Raw genomic sequence first — 22,469 nt, forward strand, 5'->3', positions numbered from 1 at the left:
CCCTTCCTAAGCTGTGTCGCTAGGCAACCCCAGGTGTGGCATTAGCCCATCCATCCTCGAGGAAAGCGATTACGACGCAAGAACTCGGGCCCAGGACTCCGTAAACGTGGGGCACTATTTTCTGGTGCTGTTCCTTGCCCTCCAGCCTCCCTCTGGGTCCTCACGGTGCCATTTCAAAGCGCTCAGTCCCAGTATTCCTAATCGATGGTCATTTCTGAGAGGGGCAGCCAGGGTGCCGTCTAGGGAAAGCCAGGTCACTCCTCTCTGGGTTTCCAAACGGTCGACAGCCGGACACCTCGCGACACACACACACACACACACACACACACACACACACACACACACACACGCCTCAAGGGTCTGTCACGACATCATCGACGGCCCTGGACCAAACCGCGTCTGGGAATGGCGGGATCGCAACCCATCCCTCGAAACCAGATGGCAGCCTCGCTCGCAGGGCCCGCCTCCCACTTCCGGCCGGACCGCGGTCACGTGCCCTGACCCCGCCCCGCAGACGCGGCTCCTCTCGCGTCGGCGAGCGTCCCGGCTCCCCTTCCGCCGGAAGTGGGGCGACTTTCCCTTTCCGGCTACGGGTCCCCAAGCGGAGCGGGAGGCCCGACGGGGGAGCCGAGCGGCGGCGGCGGCGGCGGCGGGGGCGGTAATGGCGGAGCTGGTGCAGGGGCAGAGCGCTCCGGTGGGGATGAAGGCCGAGGGCTTCGTGGACGCTCTGCACCGGGTCCGGCAGGTACGGGCGCGGCAGGCTGGTAGGAGCACGGGAGCCTGAGGCGCGGCCGGGTCGGGCCTGATGGGGAGAAGGGGGTCCGGCCTGGGGGCGGGAGGTAACCTGGGCTGACGCCCCAGCTGGGCTCGGCCTTTCCTTGTGGCTCCTGCAGCCGAGAGGAGCCGAGGGATGAGGCGCCACTGGGAGGCCCAGGCCCAGCCTGTCGGGCCGGTCTCCCAGGTGCCTGCAGCCGCTGGGAAAGGATTTGTCCAGGACGCCTGGCCTTATCGCGTCCCCACGCCGGGGCTGGACCCGCAGGGCAGCCAGCGTGGGGTTCTGAGGTTTACGGGGGTTGGGGGCTAGGGGAGCTCACGGCGAGGACCCGGTCTAGACAGAAGGGGGCTGTCTCAGGCCCAGTAGCTTTTTAAAACTTGGAAAACATCCTCTTCAGACTTATTATATTTCGAGGGTGGAGTGGAAGGAATTCGAGGGTATTTTACTTTCGAGGGTGCTCTGGGAGAGGAGAGAAAGAAAGGTGTTAGATAGGTGTGGGTGGTCCATAAGACGTAGAAATTCCTTATGGGCAATAGTTTTTCCTCTTTCAGGGAGCATGTGATATGAAGTCATTCCAGCAGTGAAACTTGACCATCTGACAATGTCGTGCATTTTGTCAGAGTTAAATAAACTGATTTTTAAGAGGTTGCAAGCTTCCCTGGAGAATGCATGTGGGACCTGCCAGAAATACTCTTTGGTTTCTGGTATGATGTTTAGAACAGAACATGTCCTTGTATTGTGTGTGAAGCTTACTGAACTTAAGTGTTAGCTCTAACACTTAAATTTCTTCTGCTGAGTGTCTTATACTCATCGTCTCTTCCTATTTAATTGTAGGCATACTAACGGATACTTTAAAAGTTGGGCTATAACTAATTACTGCTTGATTCCTAACAGAAAGCTACAGGACTCATTGTATTAGAAGAAAGCCTCCACTCGGTCGCTTGAAGATATGGTCTTTACACCTCTTTCCAGTATTCCAGGGGAGGGAACCCTACCTGTTTCCCAGATACTGACTTTTCACTGTAATACTGATGCTCCTATAGACATTACATTGGATCCCAGAAGTTTCCAAACCTGTGGTTCTGCCTAAAATTTTATCCGATGACTTGTTACTTACTGCCTAGGCACCAACCAATATATAGCGAGTATCCATCTTACTTAGACTTCAGAGCCAACCAGTGGCTGTAATGGATGAACAGTGCCATCCAGCTCCCCTTCCAGCACTCTGCTTGCCGGCGTGTTACACTGCTCTCCTCTACAGTACAGGGTCCTGAACCTTGTTTCTCACTGGCTACTAATATGTAATGGCTTTCACTCTGTGCTGATGTGTGACAATCACCTTGTCGGCCTCTGTATCCAGGAAGAATTATAGTCACTACCCTAAAGAGCTCAGATCCTCAGTTTGCAGAAGGCCTGTAGTTGAACATAAAATGAATTTTGAACCATTGAGAAGACTTTCTGCTTCTCTTGAGCCAGTGGTTGAACTCATATTCTTGGACAACCTGCTCAAGAGGGAGGGAGACCCTCTGTTAAATGCTGACCTAATGTGGATTGTTGAAGCAGTGGTGTTTACTACTAGCAGAGGAAACTTCACTGGAAATGTTCCCAGCTCTGAAATGCACCATTGACTGGAGCAGTTGTAAGCCCAATGGAGACAGTGCTGTAAGTGTATTACTTCCGAATATTAACAGCTGGAGGGCGATACTATCTCCAAGGATTTGATGGCCTTTAAAAACTAAAGAAAACACAGGTTTGTGGGTAATTTTAGGTTTATTTATAGATTTGCATTGGGCAAGAATTGAATGTTAGAAATCTAAAATATTGTGTACTTATATCAATAGTAAAACTTACCTCAGAGGGTCTCATATCATTTGGGCATCTGATGATGGTGGTTCTGCCTTGCCATTGTGTACACAGCATGTTGCAGAAATGTGATTTTCCCCCCAGTAACTGGAGATAAAAGACAGTGCATTTCTTTATTTAAATGATTGGAAAGCTTTCTCTCCTCTTAGGTGTCCTCATAAACACCAGGGGCAGTCTGTAAGGCCCTCATAAGTTTGTCAGGGAGCAGTAAGCTGTCTGGTGCCCAGTTTACCCAGAATATCACAGCAGAGTCTGAGTTGACCCTGATGGGATTTGAACCTGCAGTTTCTATTAAGTCTGATATGTAGAGTCCAGTACCTAATCCACTAAGCTTCCCTCCTGGCATGTTGAAGCCTCCTTTTGTATCCTTTGGACTCTTTCCAACAAAGGGAACCAATTGTTGCTGTTAGATCACTCTAAGCATGGTATTCCTAGATCTGAAGGGAGTCTCTGAAGATGTCATGTAAAATTTAAAATTTCTGCAGCAGTGTGAAGTCCAGTGAGCTAATAGTGTTTGGCCAAAGGGATAACATAGCCACTTTGTAGGGAAGTACACAAATGTAGAAATGTGATCTGATTCAGTCCCACTGGTGAAGATCTAAAACTGCTGGGTGTTAAAAAAAAAAAAAATCATGTCCAGTTCTCTGAAGTCATTGGCTGGTTAGCAAAAATAAAGTGTTTCTTCAGTTCTTCAACTCGTTGTTTAGAGAGCGCAGGATCCTAATAAGATGGGATTGGACTTAAAGCCAGATTATCCTGTTCTGTGGCCACACTGCACCTCTAAGCTGACTACTGTCTGTCAGGCTTTCAAGGGGACCTCATGGAGATTATGGATGAGTAGATACAAATCTGTTTTGTTTAGCTTTTCTAAAAATATAAGAGTTCCTGGAAAGCCCACTGCTGATAGTTCAGTAGCATCCATCACCAGGTGCACCCATTCGCATGTTAACAGGACGACGTCACACCACAGTGTACTTCACATTCCCAGCAGCCTTCCTTCCACGAGCTGGACCAGCCGCCTGCCAGTCATCACCCAAATAGGCGTTCTCTTATCAAGCTGCTAGGGCTTCTTAGGACTTTAAGCTCCTATTTTGACCTAGACCCAGTCATTGCCTCTGCACTGCATAATTCTAGAGTGTTCTATTCACATAAATACAGTGTTAATTGGTACCTCATGGAGTTGGGCATCATGGTGATTCTGCTCTCAAATGATTGTGACCAAGCCACTGAAGAGTCAGTGGAAAGTAACCTTTGACAGATTTTAAGGCCCAGAGCCTACTCTTTACTAGCACTGTTTTTTGGAACTGTTTGGTTGGTGTGGGGCCTCGGAAGTTCCACAGTCCTGCAGAAAATGCTTCCCAGTGCTGCTGTTTCACACTTCGAGCCTGAGCAGTAGATGGTTTGGCACGTGTGCTGTATAGAAACACTACATTTCCTTTAAAAGAATGCGCCTCCACCATTTAAAGAAAAGGCCTGTGTTCATTACTGTCGGGCACTCCTCGAGAGATGCTGCCTTTGCTCACCTCATATGTGATGCTTGTGCCTCATGGCAGAGCCACGTGTGCTGAATGCTCAGTGGCTTTAAGTTTACTCCACTGAGACTGTCTTAGACGTGCCCAGTGGTTGAGTAGCTCAGATCATCATTTCACAAGGACTAACTCCTGGGTGTACATTCCTTTGAACTTTCTCAGACACTTGAAGAAAACCAGGGTCTGCAGGACATCTGTGGGTTGCTCTGTGTCTTTGCTTTGATGGGACCCAGTAGAGTACCCTACAGAGAGCGAGTTCTTGTTTAAGGGTTTTCATGATGTGACTGAGCCCATTCGGGTCACCGCACTTTTTTTTCTTCTTTCCTGCGGTACGCGGGCCTCTCACTGCTGTGGCCTCTCCCGCCGCGGAGCACAGGCTCTGGACGCGCAGGCTCAGCAGCCATGGCTCACCGGCCCAGCCGCTCCGCGGCTCCCAGACCGGGGCACGAACCCGTGTCCCCTGCATCGGCAGGCAGACTCTCAACCACTGCGCCACCAGGGAAGCCCTGGGTCACCGCACTTTAATGGAAGCACTGAACTTCATATTTGGTATTGAAAAGTAGATGGTAAATGAACAGTACATTCCACTGTATGCCTCTAACGCTTTTCTGATATTCAGCTGGGACTTCTTTATCTTTCTTTTAAAATCTGATAACCTATGTGTATCATCAGAGTAAGGTTTCTTAAGTCCTAAATAAAAATTTGCGTAGACCAGAGTTTTCACACTGGTGGCTGGAGAAGGCTCAGAGCGGGCCTGCAGGCATGCTTTGTTTGACCACACGCTGCCAACACTTAGAAACTAGAACAATTTCACGTAAAAAGTGAGATTTTTATCTAATACTTGGCCATACTGCTCCCATGTTCTGCAGTGACTTTATTTGGCAGGAGCTGGGTAGCAGCTGCCCCTTTGCACGGGGCATTGACTCTTCGAGTTGCCTTTGTTCTCACCACTTTGCTTTTGTTCTGCACTGCCCATCGGGATGCCTAGTCAGCAGCTTTTTTTCCTCATCCTTTTCCAAATTGTGAGCCCATACAATAATTTAAATTTCTAATGGAAAGAGCTCTGGTGGAGAGTTAAGGGATCTGAGTCTCCTGCAAGTAGCTGCATGACCTTGGGCTAGGTTGGCCTTTCCCAGCATTTGATCTACAAGCTGTTCATAGATCTTCCATGGAAAAGGGCTCATGGACAGAGAAGTTTGGGGGATACAGGGTTAAATAAAGGTGAATTGGCTTCTTTACTGCAGGACTTCTCAGAGCCCTTAGTATGCTTCTGTGCATTAAGTCCTGCTAGGGTTTGAGATATGCATTGTAAATATACCCAAGTTCTGTCACTTCATACCCTCTTTTCATAAAACCAAATCACCGTCTGTGGATCAAACTTCAGGAAATATTAAGCTAGATAATCTCAGTGGTCCCTTCAAGCTCACCAACATTCAGAGCTTCCATCCAGCTAGATCTGAAAAAAGTTTTGGCCATATTATTTTGGTTTTTACTTTCTAATGTGTTGTGTTGCGTGTCTGTTCAAGCTCCCCTCTCCCTAGCTTTGCTGTGCAATTCTTTAACTCTGTTAATCATCCCTCTTGAAAATGTTTTGCATTTAGAGTTTTGTTTAAAGACACTTGAGAAAGAATAGCCAGTACTTTTGGAGGCATGAACTACATTTTTATCCTAGTATCAGGTGATAGCAGATCACTTGCAAGACTGAGTAGTGTTCATGGAAATTGTGATGGGGATTGCCTGCTATTGTTTGAGGATCTGCTGAGTCCAAGGCCTCTTGCTGGATGCCGGGCCAGTGTAAAGATAAATAAGACAAGTTTGTTGCTGGTTTTATCTTACCGTGGAATTAGATCCTCACAACAACCGAGTGAAATAGTCAGGACAAGGGTTATAATTTTCATTTTATATTTGGAAATAATAAGCCAAAGGGAGATAAAGCAGTATTCTCGGAGGCACACAAACAGTTAATATATGCAGTAGTTCTTGGACCCATGTCTTCTGCATTCTAAGAGGGACTCAGTTCCTTTGCAGAGGTAGTTGGGTAGTTTTCCATCTCAATGAGAATTCTGCAGCAGAATCTTCAAAGCATCAAAGGGATGCTGGTGGAATTAGATGGGACATAGGGGAGAAAACTAATGGTCATGTCATCTTGAGGGTCTTTGGAGGGGGGATCCTAGCTGGAAGAGTATTTTAGCTTGGAGCCTCAGCTGGTCATCTTAGCATTTTTCCGACAGGCTTCTCCATATTCACTTTAATTTTAGCAAACGTTTAATGAGTGCTTTCTATGTGCCAAACACATTGCTGTGCATTAGGGAAGTTCTTGAACTTGTTTGGGAGCATAGACCTTTTTAAGACTCTTGAAAACTTTGAACCGCTCCTCAGAAATATTTAAATAGTTTTATGTAATTTCAGGAGCTTCATGAATTCTCTAAAGCTAATCCCTGGAGCTCCCAGTCAAGGAACCTTTGTCCTGGCTGTACCAAGATGATTGAGACAGGTCCGCACCTCAAAGAGCTCCCTGTAATGGGGAGACAGTATAACCAGCAACTTTCTCAGTGAGGTCACGCTACTTAAAGGTAGTTTGTAAAGTGCTTTGCAAACAGATAAGGGAGTATTTAATTCTCCCCAAATGTGGGTGGCATGAAGTTGTCAGCAAAAGCTACTAAGAAGAGCTGATACCTTATTCGATTGACATATAGAATTCCTTGTTTTGGTTAATGCCAGTTAACAGGGCAGAATCAGCCAGGGCCCCATCTCTAATGACAACAATAGCTACCATTCATTGAGCTTGTGTTGTGCTGGGTGCCAGGCAAGGACTTTCGTATAAGTTCTCTCATTTGATGGTTGCAGAATACCCAAGAGGTAGTATAGTGCAGTGGTTATTAAGGCTTTGGATTCAGTCTATATGAGGTCAAATTCTGCCAATCACTAGCTTAGTGACTTTGGATAAGTTATCTACCATCTTTAAACCTCAGTTTCCTCATCTGTAAAAGGGAGATCATTAATGGTGGCTATATCTATCTATCTATATCTATATAGATAGATAGATAGATATTTTTTGGAATAGCTAACATTAGAAGTTAGGAGGTTACCCTTGGGAGGTGGAGGTGGGTAGTGACTGAAGGGGTCGTGAGGCAGCTTCGGGGCTGCTGGTTATGTTCTGTTTCTTGATCCGGATGCTAGTTGCACAGGCATTTTAGTACATGAAAATTCAGGCTATCAGCTCACCCATGTACTTTTTTTGTATTATTATTTTTCAATAGAAGGTTAAACTTAGCAAACATTTCTCGTTCCTTACCATGTGCCCAGCGTTGTTCTGGGTGCTTTACATTGTTATCTTGGTATCCCCATGGGTACAATTCCAGGCAGACTGGCTCCAGATCCCACAGAATTGAGCTCCTGTCTGAGGTCACCGTGAAGATGAAATGACGGCACCATCAGGCACTTAGTAAGTGCACAATGAATTTGATACACTGCCGTCTTCATAGTAACCTAGGTAGTGGGTGCAGAGTGAGGACTTGCCTCTGTGCACCGTGGCTCCAGACCTGCCCTCTGAGAGTTGCTCACCCTCAGCCACTGGGCTTGACCGCTCTGGCCACATACTGTGTCTTCCTGCTGTGGGGAGTAGAGACTTTCAGTCCAGTCTGTCGATTCGCCAGGGCGGGGCCACCCTGGGTGACTTTAGAGCAGAGGTTCCAGGGAGGCAGGTTGGGTTCCTCCTCCCTAAGTGGTGGTGTGAGCTCTCACCTCTGCTTTAGAATCGACAGTGACTATGTTGAATGACATGGACCCAATCAGCGTGTGGATGACTTGCCGCCATTCAGATAGCTTTGCCTGTTTCCATTTAGTGTAAAGTTTTATTAAATGTGAAGTTGTGGAAATATTCACAGCTTTCTGTTCGGGTTTATAGGGTGAGCTACTCTGATTACAAAACTTAAAGATGTGCACTGGGAATAAGTAATTGCCACGTTTCCTGACGTTAGTGAATCGTGTACCACCTTTATTATGATTTTTGTCATATCAGTGAACCCTCAGTATTCTATTTACTTTGTATTTTAAAATCATTTTAAATTTAGATTTATTTAAAATATTTTTGAACATTCATCCATGCACCTCCCCGAATTGCTTTGTACTCTTTAGAAAACACTGGTTTAGTTCATCCCTGCATTTTACAGGGAGCAAGACCACTGAAGGTCTTGCCCAAGGTCGTACACCGGAAGAGCCAGCTGGAAAACCAGGACTCCTGACTGATTCCTGGTCCAGTGCTCCGCTCCTCCACATTTCCACTGACTACTGGCAGTGGAGGTTAAATGTCTATGACGTTAATTTATATTTCATCTATTAGCTGTGCTGAAAATAGCACAGGTAGTGAGGTAACCCATTCTTGCTGCCTCCCCCCAGAAAGGGGGGAAAGTGAATCAAGTAGCAGAAAATCAGTAGCAGCGTCCCCTCAAGGTCTTGCTTTCAGATAAGCAGTGGAGTGGCCTTGGTTTTCCTGGAATATCGTGGCTTCTGTGACTATTTTCTGGCCTACACCATTATTAACTGAAAATGTACCTCACTTCCCTTAAGCAGCTACTGTTCAGAATGGTCAGTTATGGACGTGAGGAATTACTTGACTTCTGTGTACTGGAAATCATTAGGTTTTAAGTCCTCGGGAAGTGACTATGTTTAAGAAGGTATTAGGTGGAGGAAAGAGAGTTAGCCTAGTGCTGTGGTCAGTAGCATGGACTCTGGAGTCAGGCAGGCCTGGGCTTCAATGCTGTTTCTGCCATTTATAAGATGTGTGACTTTGGGCAGGTCACTCAGCCTCTCTGAGCTTCACTTTTCCTTGTCCTAAAGTGAAAATAATACTACTAACCTCCTAAAGAATCATCATGAGGAATAAATGAGATAGCATCTTTAAAATGTTCTTAGCAGAGTGCCTACACATAGTAAGCACTCATTGAATTTTAACTCATTATTTTAGTAGGCATTTAAAATCATGTCTTAGAACAAGGCTGCATTTGTATGAATAAAGGAATACATTGTTTCTTTATAGCATATTGTAATATATAATGTGATATCAATGTAAGTTATGGTATAATTGTATATTATAATGTTAAACTCACATCTAACATTTGTTTAGCCGCAGTTCAAATGCAGTTATTGACTTCAGAGCTACACCTCTTAACCATTATCCTGTAATGCTTTTCTCTTAGTGAAAATTTCCCAAATTATAGATAACCTGAGGCAAACATGATTTGAAAACAAATCTGAAATCCTCAGTCACATTTTAGAAGGTCGCATGTTGATTTAATCAAAATTAGGAATAGAAAACTATTGTGACACTTATAGCATATCAGCTTTGGGGAAAAAATTACGTTCCAGCAGTATATGAAACATACCATATAAACTATAAGGAACGCCAAGGACTCAGGAATGACATCTGAGCTAATTTGGAAGGGAGGGAAGAGGTCTGGAAGCTAAGAGGTCTCATCAGAAGAGGGTAGAGAGAGTGCCAGATATGTGGAGCTTACATTTAGGGTCCTGTCTTTGAGGGTGATCTGACATGCACACTACTGGGGGACTCCACTGATAACCATAACCTTTTCTCTTGTGTTTTGGGGTCGTCGTTACTGTCTCTTGCCAATGTTTTGGTCTGTCTTCAAACAGACAACTGGGCCAGTAATCTTGAAAACCCTCACATTGGCCATTTACTGCTCAGTTTATTGGGCAGACGAAAGGGTCTCGGTGGGGCATAAGCCACTGCAGTGTTCTCACCTTTTAATCTGCCTGCTTCCCGAGCTGAGTCCTTAAAGATAAGTTTTGCATCTTAAGTAAGTAACCAACCTCCACAAGTTTATCCAAATCACATACAGAGAGCAAGGTTGAAAGTTGGTGGTAGAATGCTGTTAGGCGAGATTTATACAGTATTCTGTTTTAGAGCAAATGCCCACTTGCCTTGAAATTTGAATATAAGAGATGGGGTTTCTATCAGCAGTCTTAGTATTTTAATTATTTAACTTAAAATAGTGTTTTTCAACAAGCACCTGTCCAGGCTACCACCATCTGTAGCCTAGACAGGGCAAACATTTTCTTCAAAAGTCCATAGTGGGAATTCCCTGGTGGTCCAGTGGTTAGGACTCCGCGCTTTCACTGCCAGGGGCCCAGGTTCAGTCCCTTTTTGGGGAACTGAGATCCCACAAGCCGCGTGGTGCGGCCAAAAAAAAAAAAAGTTCAGGTAGTAAATTTTATATACACACACACACACACACACACACACACACACTCTCTCTCTCTCTCTCTCTCTCTCTCTCTCTCTCTCTCTCTCTCTCTCTCTCTCTCTCCTCTCTCTCTCTCTCTCTCTCTCCATACCATATGATCTCTGTGAATGGGTGTGGCTGCGTTCTAATAAAACTTTATTTACCAAAGCAGGTAGTTCACCAGCTGGGGTTTGCTGACTCCTGGCCTAGAATACCTCCTAAATGGTCCTGCTACTCTTGTCCCCTTAGAATCTATTGATATTTTCCTTGTCCAGGGGCATTTTTTTAAATCATAACTCAGCAGGTTACTCCCCTTACTAAGCCTTGTAGTTGCTTTCCATCACCCTTCATATAAAATCCAAGCCCCAGAATCCCTGGTGGTCCAGTGGTTAGGACTCCATGCTTCCACTGCAGGGGGGCACAGGCTCCATCCCTGGTCAGGGAACTAAGATCCTGCAAACTGCGAGGTGCAGCTAAATACATACGTAAACATAAATAAATAAGTGAATAAATCCAAGCCCCTTCCCATGACCTCTGAAGCCCTATGTGAACTGCCCTTGCCCACCCCTTGGAACACATCTAGTTCTTTCTGTTCTAGTGACGTCAACTTACCTATCAAGCTTTCTCCTGCCTCAGGGCCTTTGTACAAGCTGTTCCCTCTGCCTAGAATGCTCTTCCTCATCATTTAGGTGTCAGATCACATCTCACCTCACAGCAGCCTTCCCTGATCACCCTGTTTAAAGTAGCTCTCCTGAGGACTCTATGTCCTTGTCTTCTCTTATTAGTATCATGCTTATCACCAGCTGAAATGATCAGTTTACTGATTAGCTTGTGTACCTGTGACTCCCCACTGACTGCCGACTCTGGGAGAGTAAGGACCTGCTTATTCTTGTTCACTGCAGAGCCCAGGACATAGACACTCAGCACTTGTTGGGTGAGTGGCCTTCTTTTACAGCCCTGGTATTTGTGAAGGGCTGGTATCTTTCTCGTGTACAGAGCTCCTTTGTGTTCAGAGAATGTTGTTATCTCTTCAAAAACTATGAAGCAGATGGTATTATACCCAGAGGATCTTAGGCAGAGAGGAAGGGGACTTGCCCAACACCGCAGAACTGGGAAATGAAAAGGACGAGACCTGACCCAGGATACCTGCCATTTAAATTCTGCCTTAGGTTTTCAGTATCATGATTGTCTTTGGTTGTTTATTTGTTTAATTTATGTTGGTCCCAGAAAGTCTCAGAATTCTGGGCACATTTGGACAACCTCAGGAAAACTACCACTGAAGACATAGGTCTGGGACATCTCTGCTGGCTGCCCTTAATCCACCCTTGCTTGTTAGGCGTAACTGAGGGACTAACATCAAGACCAGTTGTAAATATTCCTTCGATTAAATCAAAGAGTTAACTTATTGTGAAAATCAAGTTTAATTCCTAATGGAAACAAAGCAGATAAGTGTAGGAAGCTCTACATAGCATTTGTTTCTAGGGGAAAAATTGAATAGCTATGTTCTGTTCTTTGATGATGAATGTTAGAAGTTAGAATAGCTCTCAGAGGTTATCTCGGTTTCTCCAGCACAGGAATCCTTCCAAACTAGTCTGGACAGATGGTCATCCCCCTGCTGTTTGAACTTCCAGTGAAGAGCAGCCTGTTGTTTTACGTTTCTGTAGATCACATCATCACTTTATAGGGGTTAAAGTCAATAGGACGAATATATACCTAAAGAGCTGTCAACATTTGAGCAAACATGGCCTTTTAAATATTGCTGCGGAATTTGTTCCTTAAGGGAATCCTGTGCTGAAACCTTTTGAACAAAGTTCTTCATATTCTTGGCCTGCTTTTTTCCTTAAAATGTGGTATACCTATATTTTAAGTGATGACTTGAAAATTTGCTTGTAGAAGACACATTTTTGGAAGTATCATTTCTAAAGACACATTATTACTAAGACCAAAAGGGAACTCAGTTAATAGTGCAGAGTCCATGTCCTGTCACAACGTTGCTTTACGTTAATCTCCGTCGGGGGGAGAAATGGGGTAACAGCCCTTTAAAGAAGACTCTTGTCTTTCTCCCTCGATGGAGCCATGATTTGTTACTGAGTATTTAAATCTGATTCTCTCTGTAGATTGCTGCTAAAATTGATTCAATTCCTCACTTGAATAATTCCACACCTCTAGTGGACCCCTCAGTGTATGGCTATGGAGTACAAAAACGGCCCTTGGATGATGGAGGTAAGTTGCTGTAAATATCTTTGCCTTTCAGGTGGTAGTGAACCTGCCAGTTAAGTTGGAGTCTGTGTCAGCCATTTCCTTAACAGCTTTCTCCAGCGTCATTCTCTGAAGAAGAATGCTTGTGGGGAAGTATTTAAGATGATTTTCCTCAGCAGTTCTACGGTATTTGAGTTCTTACTTGCCTTGATAATACGGGAAGTCTTTTCGGCTGGGCTGTAAGGTAAAAGTCTTCGAGCATCAGCTTGGAAATAATTGGACTGATTGGAGAGTTTTGCTTGATTTAGCCCTCAGTTATTCCTCAGTGCGCACGTGGGAATTGAAGTTCCCACCTTCCTCCAAAGAAAAGCTGAGATTTGGTGCATGGCCCTGTGGAGGCTGTGGCTACATACTGACCTTAAAGAAAGGAAAGGGGAGGGATGACCTTTTTTCCGTTTATCTGCTGGGTTTTTTCCACCATTCCCATTTATAACAGGCTCTTTCTAGCAGCATCCATTTTTCTTTCACTCATTCTTCATTTATTTCATTGGTTTGTTGATATACCCTACTCATCCCCAAAAGAATTTGAGACCACTTAGAAGTGCGTCGTTACCAGCACTTTGGCAAAGAGTATCAGATGTGTTTCTGCAGAGAACTTGGACTTCCTTTATCATATTTCATCTCCCACAAAGTAGCTCTGTAAAAGGGATTCTGAAATACACTAGATGGCACGTGAATATGCACGTAGTGGGTGGGCCAGTGTCTTCTCTTCCTGTCCTCAATCTGCATATGTACCCAGCCACGTATGTGTGTTCATATTTCTGTGATACCTTATTAAGTGAAAAACAGTCAAGGTATACAACAGTATATATTTTGTAATCTCCTTTCCCAAAAAAAAGTGCATGTTTTATGTTCATAGAAAAAATGTAGTTTGGCATGACTAATTGCTCTGGTCTCTTTGGAGATTCTAAAAGAGAAATCGCCATCGTTTTTGTAAGTGGGAACCTTTTTGGAATAATTATATAGACTCACACGGTGCAGATTTTAATGGAACAACCCGCAATTTGGGTGTAAAAGTTCTTGTCTATTTAAAAAAATTATTAATGTTTATGGTCACTCACAGAAAATCTACCACAGGGCCACTGGAACTAAGGTGAACATCGCTCCCCTGTTCTGCGCTCTGCAGCGGCCTAGTCAGCTTCCTTCTCTTTGCTCTTCCAGAGACACTTCCCCCATCCCAGCCCTTTACCTGACTGACTCCTGCTCACGCTCAGTCTCGGATGTGATGTGACTCCCTCCTGGCAACCTGTTCTCATCCTCACCTTTTGACTTTCTTCAGTGCCCCGCTCGCCTGCCCTCTCAGGGTGCCCCCTCCCTTCTTTCGTTTCCTTCGTCCCCTTTACTCCTCCCTCCCTCCCTGTTCCCCCTCTTCCTCCCGTACTCTGAAACGGTATCTTGTGATCATCTTATATTTGATTGGCATTAGTGATTTCTTAGACCAAACATGAGTGATTGTATTATCTGCATTTTTGCCTTAGCAAAAAGCTGTCATGCAAAGCAACCTTTTTTACCTTTTCGGGGCAATCATGTTTCAGTTCCTCTTATGGGACATCAATATAAAAATAACAGTAAGTTGTCTGGCTCTGAGCATATGTCTCATTAATGGACAGTGTGTCTCTCTGGCCCACCATTTCCAGAAATTGAGATCAATACATTCCACAACTCTCAGCCTTGTTTTCACCCACCGCGTGGAGTTGAAGTGTAAAACTTGTGCCCACAGAGAAGAGTATCACTATGTCCTTTGCATAATGAATGCCTGAAAATTTGCAAATGAAACCTCTGGCATCTTGCAGACTTTTTTTCTCGCATTAATCCTTTGCACACCCATTTGAAAGAAAGTTGCTCGTTAAGTCACCAGTAAGTCCAGAGTCTCACTTGAAACTCCAGTTCATTATTATATGTGTATCGTCACCTTTTTTTTTTTTGAGAACCATAATTTTTTGCATTTTGGGGGACTAAGTTCTTGTGATTAGAGAATAAATACACTTTTTCTCTTTCCTCCCCCCAAATATTAAGTCTCCTTTAGTAGGAAAGAACCGAGGGAGACCCTTTCCGCCTTGAACCGCGTCTCCTGTCATCCCCAGGCCTGTGTTTTACCATGACGACAGACTGTATTGGAAGTATGAGAAATTTCTCTCAGCTTTTTACGTTCTACATAACGGTTTGATAAAGTTAATCCTCTCTTCTGTTTAAATAACAGAATTACACAAATTGTTTTTCTCCAAGTTGGTCTCTTTGTGTAGAGTTTGAGATTTGCTGTGGACCTTAAGGAGAGCTGGGCATCTGGGGCCTGCCCCAGCCTCTTGTCAGTTGTCTCCTGACAGGGGTGAGGTCACTGGGCCAGTTCTGTTCTCTTGAATAAATATGTGGATAAACAGACCCTGTCAAGGAAAGTGATGTTCGTGTTTACCCAACAGCTTTCTAAGGGTCACAGGCTTGCTGTTTGTGAGATGAAAGTTTAGAAAAGCAGAGACGAACAACAAGCAGGAATGCCGGCACTTTTTTCTTAGCAATAAAGATTTCCGAGGGCTTTGCAGTTTTTTGTTTGTTTTGGCTTGGGATTTTTTGAGGGACATTCATCAGATCACCTCTTTAGCAATATGAACTTGCAGACTTTCCCGTGAAGCCAGGTTCTTTGACCTCTGGGAGGTTAAAGTTCAGTCCCCTAGAAGTTTTTGGAGGTGTTATTTGGGTCTGTTTAAAGGTACTTCAACTCTTAAGTCAACCATAAAGAACTTTAACATAGGACTTACTCAGGACATTGAGATGTGCAAACACGTGTATGAATGGGAGGATTTTTTAAAGTGCTAGGCAGTAAAACAGGAGGAAAGCGATTTGAGTTCGTTGTGTTCTGATGTAGAAAGCGATTTGGGTTAGTTGTGTTCCAAGGCAGTGGTGAGTTGTCCGTCAAGCTGCCAGTTCATGAGCTCACCTGGAACCCAGCAGGAGATTTGCACCCAGCGTCCAGAGCCTGCCTCGGTCCCTGATCTGGGAAGAGCAGTCATCCTGCTGCCCTCCCCCTCTGGGTCAGGTCATTTTCGCTGTCAGCGTCTTCCGTCTTGGCACCCACGCTTTCTCACGGTTTTTGAGGTGCACCCTACGGATTCGAGAAGCTCCCTGCTGGTCTTGGTGTGACAGTGGTTCCATCCAGTACTTTCTTCATGCTTCTGCTGGAGCCCATCGAACCAGTTCCATCCCTCTGCTCTATGACTTGTGGCAGCTTCCGGTAATGGGGGGCCCAGCCCTTCCTAACCTGGCCACCGCCTCCTGCCCTTCCAGTCTCGCTCCCCCGTTCTGCGCTCTGCAGCGGCCTAGTCAGCTTCCTTCTCTTTGCTCTTCCAGAGACACTTCCCCCATCCCAGCCCTTTACCTGACTGACTCCTGCTCACGCTCAGTCTCGGATGTGATGTGACTCCCTCCTGGCAACCTGTTCTCATCCTCACCTTTTGACTTTCTTCAGTGCCCCGCTCGCCTGCCCTCTCAGGGTGCCCCCTCCCTTCTTTCGTTTCCTTCGTCCCCTTTACTCCTCCCTCCCTCCCTGTTCCCCCTCTTCCTCCCGTTCTCACACGCCCACCTCATCAGGAAATAATAAATGGCACTCTGCTCTGAACTTCGACAGCAGTTCACTTGTCCCCTCCTTGGGGCGCATTTCATCTTCTTTATTCTGCAGGTGACGGGACGTCACGTCCCTCTCCTACCAGATTCCACGTGCCATGATCATAAAGACAGTTTATTTCCCTACCTACCTCATGCAGTGAGTGAATAAATGCTTGATACCTGAGTTCTCCCTCCGTGTATCCTATGATAGCATTTAGGAAATTGTGTGAAAAGGAAGCTCCAGATTTAAGAGAGTAGTATTAGCTCACTGATGTAGAAATGCAAGTTTAACTTTAATCTAAATCAGAAGTTGGCAGGCTTTTTCTTAAAGGGCCACGTAGTAAATATTTTAGGCTTTCAGGCCGTATGGTCTCTGTCCCACCCACTCAGCTCTGCCATTGGCACTCGAAAGCAGCCTTAGACAGTACGTATACAAATGAGCATGGCTGTGTCCCAATAACTGGTTGTTTACAGAAGTGGAAAGCTGGCCCTCAGGCGTAGTTTGCCAACCTCTGATCTCAAATCAGCCTTGTCAAATGATTAACTCTAATACTTGCTTAATCGTCAGTTAGGAAGGTGTACAGAGGGTCCCCACTCCCCTAATTTCCTTAAACAAATCTCCTTGTCTCAGGTTCCACTCTCTGTCTTGACTGCTGGAGAAAACAAGTGGTTTCTACTCTTTACGTAGAGCTGGTTGACAGATGGAAAAGGCACTCTTCCCATTGTCCCCGCCATATTTCGAGGGGCAATGAAAGCATCTTCTCCAGTTTTTTTTTTTTTTTACTCTGGGAGAGTTTTAGGTAATCACGTCCCCTTGAGCTCTTTTAGTTCAAACAGACCACACTCTCTTCCTGTCTAATCTGTAAAGAATGGCACCAAAATCAGAACTTGGGGTGAATAAAGCACCATTCCTGCCATTGCAAAGGGTCGGGGTTGGGGGGCAGGGAGTGTTATGCTAGTGACTTTGAAAATATGCCTGCCTTTTCTACCAGAGACTTTGATACTTACATAATACCATCTTAGATTTACCACACTTTCTGGTCGTCTTGTGGAATGAAGGAAGGAGAATTTTTAGGGGTACTACCAAATGAATGATTTACAGGAAGATCGGAATAGAATATCTCTATGGTCCTTCCCAAGTTTTATTTCAGCACTTGTGGCATAGGGCAAGGAGAAGGAGGAAAAAAGAGTGAGGAGGAAAGAATGTTTTAAATTCCAGACTTTCAGAGAGAGAAGGGGGATGAGAGGTGCCCGTGCTCGGGAGTGGCGAGGGCCAGTGTGCCTGCAGCTGCGTGGCAGGGGCGTCCGTGCAGCTGCAGGCACGGAGCCTGCACCACCTCAGGCAGGATCCTGCAAGGGCCAGAGCCTCTGCTTTGGAAAGAGAGAAAAATGCATCTCAGGGATGCTCATACTCTCCCTGTATGGAGGGTAATAATGATGCTGCAGGGGTGAAGAGCCAAGACTAAAACCCGGTCCCTGAGGGTTGGAGGGGGTGGGGGAAGATCTGCCTTTTGCAAAGTAGGGAAAGTAAATCAGGGGTGTTGTCAAGCAGTAGTCTTCAAGCCGGGGTGCATGATGTCCTCCCAGGGTTAGGTGGGTGTGGACAGGTTCACGGGATCCTTCTCCAGCTCTTACGCTTCTGTGCACCCTCTCCCCTAAAATGGATCTGAGAATTGTGTCTCTGCTGGGGATGCCACGTGGGCCTACTCCTTTCCACGCCCCTTTTCACATCACCCTTCTTTAGTTTATGGCGGTTTGTCACCAAGAGCGGTGAAATCCTCAACTGCCTCAAGAGGGGTGAGTCCGGGATCCTGAGTGGGGAATCCCAAGACGATAAAAGCATGAGAGTCTTGGTAAGAAGATTTTTATTTTATCCAGGTAACAGCTCATGGCAGAGGCTCATGCTGTCCCCTCCTCCCCTCCACCTGACCCGTCCGTTTTAGGATTGTAATTCAGAAGTGAGTTGTCGTCACGTGAGTGCATATTAACACATGTGTGAGTTGGAAAAGGGAAGTGAGTTTTTTTTTCCTGGCAGAGTATGATCTGACTGGTTGGTTTGACAGTTGGCTTAGCCAAGTAGATGAAATCGTAGACATCTTCCATGAAAACAAGTGAGCTAAATCTGCAGTATCAGTGTTGCAGCAGAGATATAACTGAAGCCATGTGCAATACCTGATATATTATTTGCACCCATTAACCTAGGAAAATAACTTAATTGTCAAATCAAAAGGGTTTCATAGTTTTTCAAAATTCTTTTAGGGAATATATGACCCAGAGTGGTTCTTGACCCTGGCTGTATGTGAAAACCACCTGATTAGCTTTTTTTTTTTTTAATTTTATTTACTTTTTATTTTTATTTTTGGCTGCGTTGGGTCTTCATGGCTGTGTGTGGACTTTCTCTGGTTGCGGCGAGCGGGGGCTACTCTTCGTTGCAGTGCGCGGGCTTCTCATTGCGGTGGCTTCTCTTGTTGTGGAGCACGGGCTCTAGGTGCGTGGGCTTCAGTAGTTGTGGCACGCGGGATTTGGAGCACAGGCTCAGTAGTTGTGGCGCACGGGTTTAGTTGCTCCGCGGCATGTGGGATCTTCTTGGACCAGGGCTCGAACCTGTGTCCACTGCATTGGCAGGCGGATTCTTAACCACTGCGCCACCAGGGAAGCCCCCTGATGAGCTTTTTGCAAAACTAAATATGCACTTACCATTCAGGCCACGGTTACACTCCTGGGCATTTATCCCCAAGAAAAGAAAACTTGTGTTGACACAAAAACTTGCCCACACATCTTCATAGCAGCTTTATTCATAATAGCCCCAAACTGAAGCCCAGATGTCCTTCAGCAGGTGACTGGTTAACAACCTGGTACCTCCATGGTCTCCATGGAATACTACTCAGCAGTATAAAGGAACAGACTGTTGATACCTGCAGCCACCTGGATGGATTCCTAGGAAATTACGCTGAGTGAAAAAAGCCTACCCCAAAAGGTTACATACTGTATGATCCCACTTACATGACATTTTTGGAACGGAAAATAGATTAGTGATCGCCAGGGTTTAGAGATGGAGTGGTGGGAGGGCCCGTACAGAATAAGAAGAGGCCGGAAGGAGCCCTGGAGCCTGAACTCCTTATTGTAGAGGTGTCTGGAGAAGTGGTTTGACCAAGGGCGGGTACCTGATAAGTGGCAGAAGGAAGACTTGAAACTGGGTCCCTGTCTCACGTGCTGTAATAGGGAATGCTTGAGAATGGAGACTCCAGAGTCTGAGTTTGGGGTTTGAATCCCAGCTCTGCGTGTTATTAGCTGTGTGGCTTTGGGCAGCTTGCTTTACTTCTCTAAGTCTGTTTCCTCACCTGTAAAATGGAGATAATATTTACCTCAGGAAATTATCATCAGGATCGTAAGAAGTGATTTTCACACTTTTAAAATACTACTTACAATGTAAGAAATACTCATATCTCCCTCCTTCAGAACTATTGACTACACACATACTAAAATCACGTGTGTAATTGAAATTAAAACTTTATGAAATACATACCCTTAGTATCCATGGTCCCTTCAGTTTTCTATTTCACTTTTTAATAAAGCTGGTCGTGACCCCCTAAATTGATTTCATAGCCGCTGGATGAAATGAAAATAAGGCACAGTACTGTAAACAAGTATCATACCCTTTATTTTTCCTCTTAATTTTTCTCCCGAGACCCTTGGGTGGGCACTGGAACTGGGGAGGGGTGCAGGTGGGGTTCCTAACACCTCTGCACTCCTGGAGACCAGGGTAGGTTGCTGCTTTCCCCATGAGACTCTCACCTTGAAGGCAAAGATGACCTCATTCACCATTTCACGCCCCGGACCCGGCACAGTGCCCAGCGCCTGAAAGGCATGACGGTTCAGAGGTCACGTGGGCACGGGCACTCGCTCACCTGTGCCCTTTTCTGAGGGCTTGGGTGTGATCGCGCCTCCATCGGTCAAATGGGACGGGTAGTGACAGCATCTGCCTCGCAGGGCTCTTGTAGGACTAAGTGGGTTCTTGCAGGTGAGGCACCTAGAGGAGCGCCCTTTGAAGCTAGTGGTGGTCTTCCACTCGCAGAGCATGTCAACTGCAAGTGGAAGTGACATTATTGAGATAAACTTGGATTTACTCTCGCCTTTAAAAAATAATAATTTGCCAAATGAGTTAGAGATTATGCGTCTAGGGACTTAGAGCTGAGCTAAGTGTGTCAGTTTATTGTGGCTCTGGGATGGGCGCTGCTGCCTTAGAACACAGGAAGCCTTCGTATTGTCCTTGGCAGAAAAGCTTTTAAAAAATGCCTTGGAAACTGCAGATGTCCCTGCAGCTGACTGCAAGTCTCACTGACCTTAACCGGGGCTTGGAAAGGCATCGGTCAAGAGTCGCGGAGACTGGAATCCAAGCACGGGCGCAGGAGGGTTGTGTTCAGAGGCTGAAGAGGAAGGTTTGGTTTATTGCTTTGTTCTGCTGGTCATGGGTCACATAAGAACTGCCGGCACTTCCTCTCCGGACCTGCCTGCTCACCTGCTGCAGGTCTGCTGCTCTGTGCATCCCAGGTCTTGTCTGCACTGGGATGACGGACGCTTTGGTCCTTTGAGCCTTTTTGAAGGGGAGTGGGAGGGGGTAACCGTTAAGATTGTTGTGTATTATAAAGCTGGGTGTGTTCCCCAGTGATATTTTGATAGCATTTCTTTGGGGGGAAGAAAATGGAGACTTTTTTCCTCCTCACTAATGGGGAAAAAATGTGTCCAGTGCCTTATTTTTTTCAAAGATCATGCTTGAAACTGGCAGAGGGTTACTCTTCAGAAAGGATTTCTCATATTGTAGCGTGAATATTTTCTCTAGGAAGCTCATCTTGCCATCGCCCGGGCGGCCTTCCATTACACAGCGCGCAGGATACATGAGAACCACACCTGCGCGTGTTGCCCCGAGGGGAACTTTGGAGGCAGGCTGAACCGTGGTCGACCAGCAGGTGCCATTAACAGGAAATAGGACTGATTTTATTCAGCACTTTTCCTTTTTTACAGTAAATGACGGTAGTTACCATAAATTGAGCTTGATAGGCGTTGCCATTGCCTCCCTCGCCTGCCCCTTTTCATCCTGAAGACGCAGAGAAGCCCCTATTCGTGGAGTCGGACGTTAGCGGTTTGCTGTATGAGTGCCCAGTGCCCCTCATCTAACTGCTGGTTTTCATTTTTAGGCATCAAATGGGAATGTTTCCGAAGGGAATGAAACTTTAAATGGCGTTGCAGCCTCCGGCTACAGCACCTGCGTGGAGGAGGGAGGCGATTTGCCCGCTTAAGAGTCCACCAGCTCAAAGAGTTGGATCTGGATTTGAATTTGATTTCATTCTTTGGTGCTGTGTGTTGCTCTCAGCAGTCCGTCTATTTGTGGGATAGTGGTGTGTGCACTTTTATTTTCGATCTCTGTAGGCACCTCCACTTGGCAGCAAAGCAGTTGGCTGTCAGAAATGATACGGTGTGCGTGACGCCCGTCACACGTACTTTGCCAACAGAAAGGAATTTCCTTTTTTTGATGAGCACAAAATTTCAAATGGCTTTTGACCACGAGCCCTCTGAATGTTCTTGTGAATCTCATGAAGTTCTTTATGGTAGTGTAGCCCTTGACTGTGTTTCTGCGGCTTTTCTGGCTGAAATATCAGAAAATCATCAGCCCTTTGACACCTCTTACCAAACAGCACAGGAGACCAGGAGCCAAGGTCCCGCCACGTTGCCGCGTTTGGGGACTGGGCACCTCCCTTCTGTGTTTGCATCATTTCAGGACATTTTAGTTCCTCTGTCTTCCCTGGATTCTTTACCCGTAAGAGAAGAATTCTGACAGTAAGCAGGGAAGCTGAGCTTGACCCTTAAATAGAAACACGGGGCCAGCCACACTCAGCAGCCCTCTGTCGTGGACCTTCTCCTTCAGTGTGTTGTTTTCATACCCACTGCCCTAAGTGTGGGCGTCCCCTCTCACAATGTCCACCTTTCACGTGGAATGGGAACCATGAACAGTGCCTATCCCAGGTGAGGGCGTTTGTCATATTCAAACTGGAAATGCAAAAAGAAAATTTTAAGATTCAGTAAAAAACAATTCTGTTATCCCTGAGATAAGCAGGTTAATAGTACGTAATGTCAATATTTTGGCTGTAGACCATTGTGTTGCTGTTGATCCGGGAGAAATGTGGTATTGACTCAATAGCTTCGTGT

The 22,469-nt window shown here is 45.7% G+C and overlaps 1 protein-coding gene across 6 annotated transcripts in view; it reads left to right on the forward strand.

Annotated features, from left to right (window-relative positions):
• The first annotated feature begins 574 nt into the window (after positions 1-574).
• FUBP3 (far upstream element binding protein 3) overlaps positions 575-22,469 on the forward strand; it is a 49,619-nt gene continuing 27,724 nt past the window's right edge. For 3 of the 6 annotated variants that reach the window (XM_004269091.3, XM_033426947.2, XM_033426945.2), the window contains exons 1-2: positions 575-745; positions 12,527-12,632. In XM_004269091.3, the coding sequence (XP_004269139.1) occupies positions 662-745; positions 12,527-12,632 (190 nt within the window). In that variant the 5' untranslated portion in view covers positions 575-661. Of the gene's footprint in view, positions 765-1,669; positions 2,438-12,526; positions 12,633-22,469 lie in introns of all 6 variants that reach the window. The other 3 variants (XM_033426949.2, XM_033426950.2, XM_049711424.1) reach the window with 2 other exon arrangements.

Source organism: Orcinus orca, chromosome 6, assembly GCF_937001465.1.
Source record: "Orcinus orca chromosome 6, mOrcOrc1.1, whole genome shotgun sequence".
Classification (NCBI taxonomy): Eukaryota; Metazoa; Chordata; class Mammalia; order Artiodactyla; family Delphinidae; genus Orcinus; species Orcinus orca.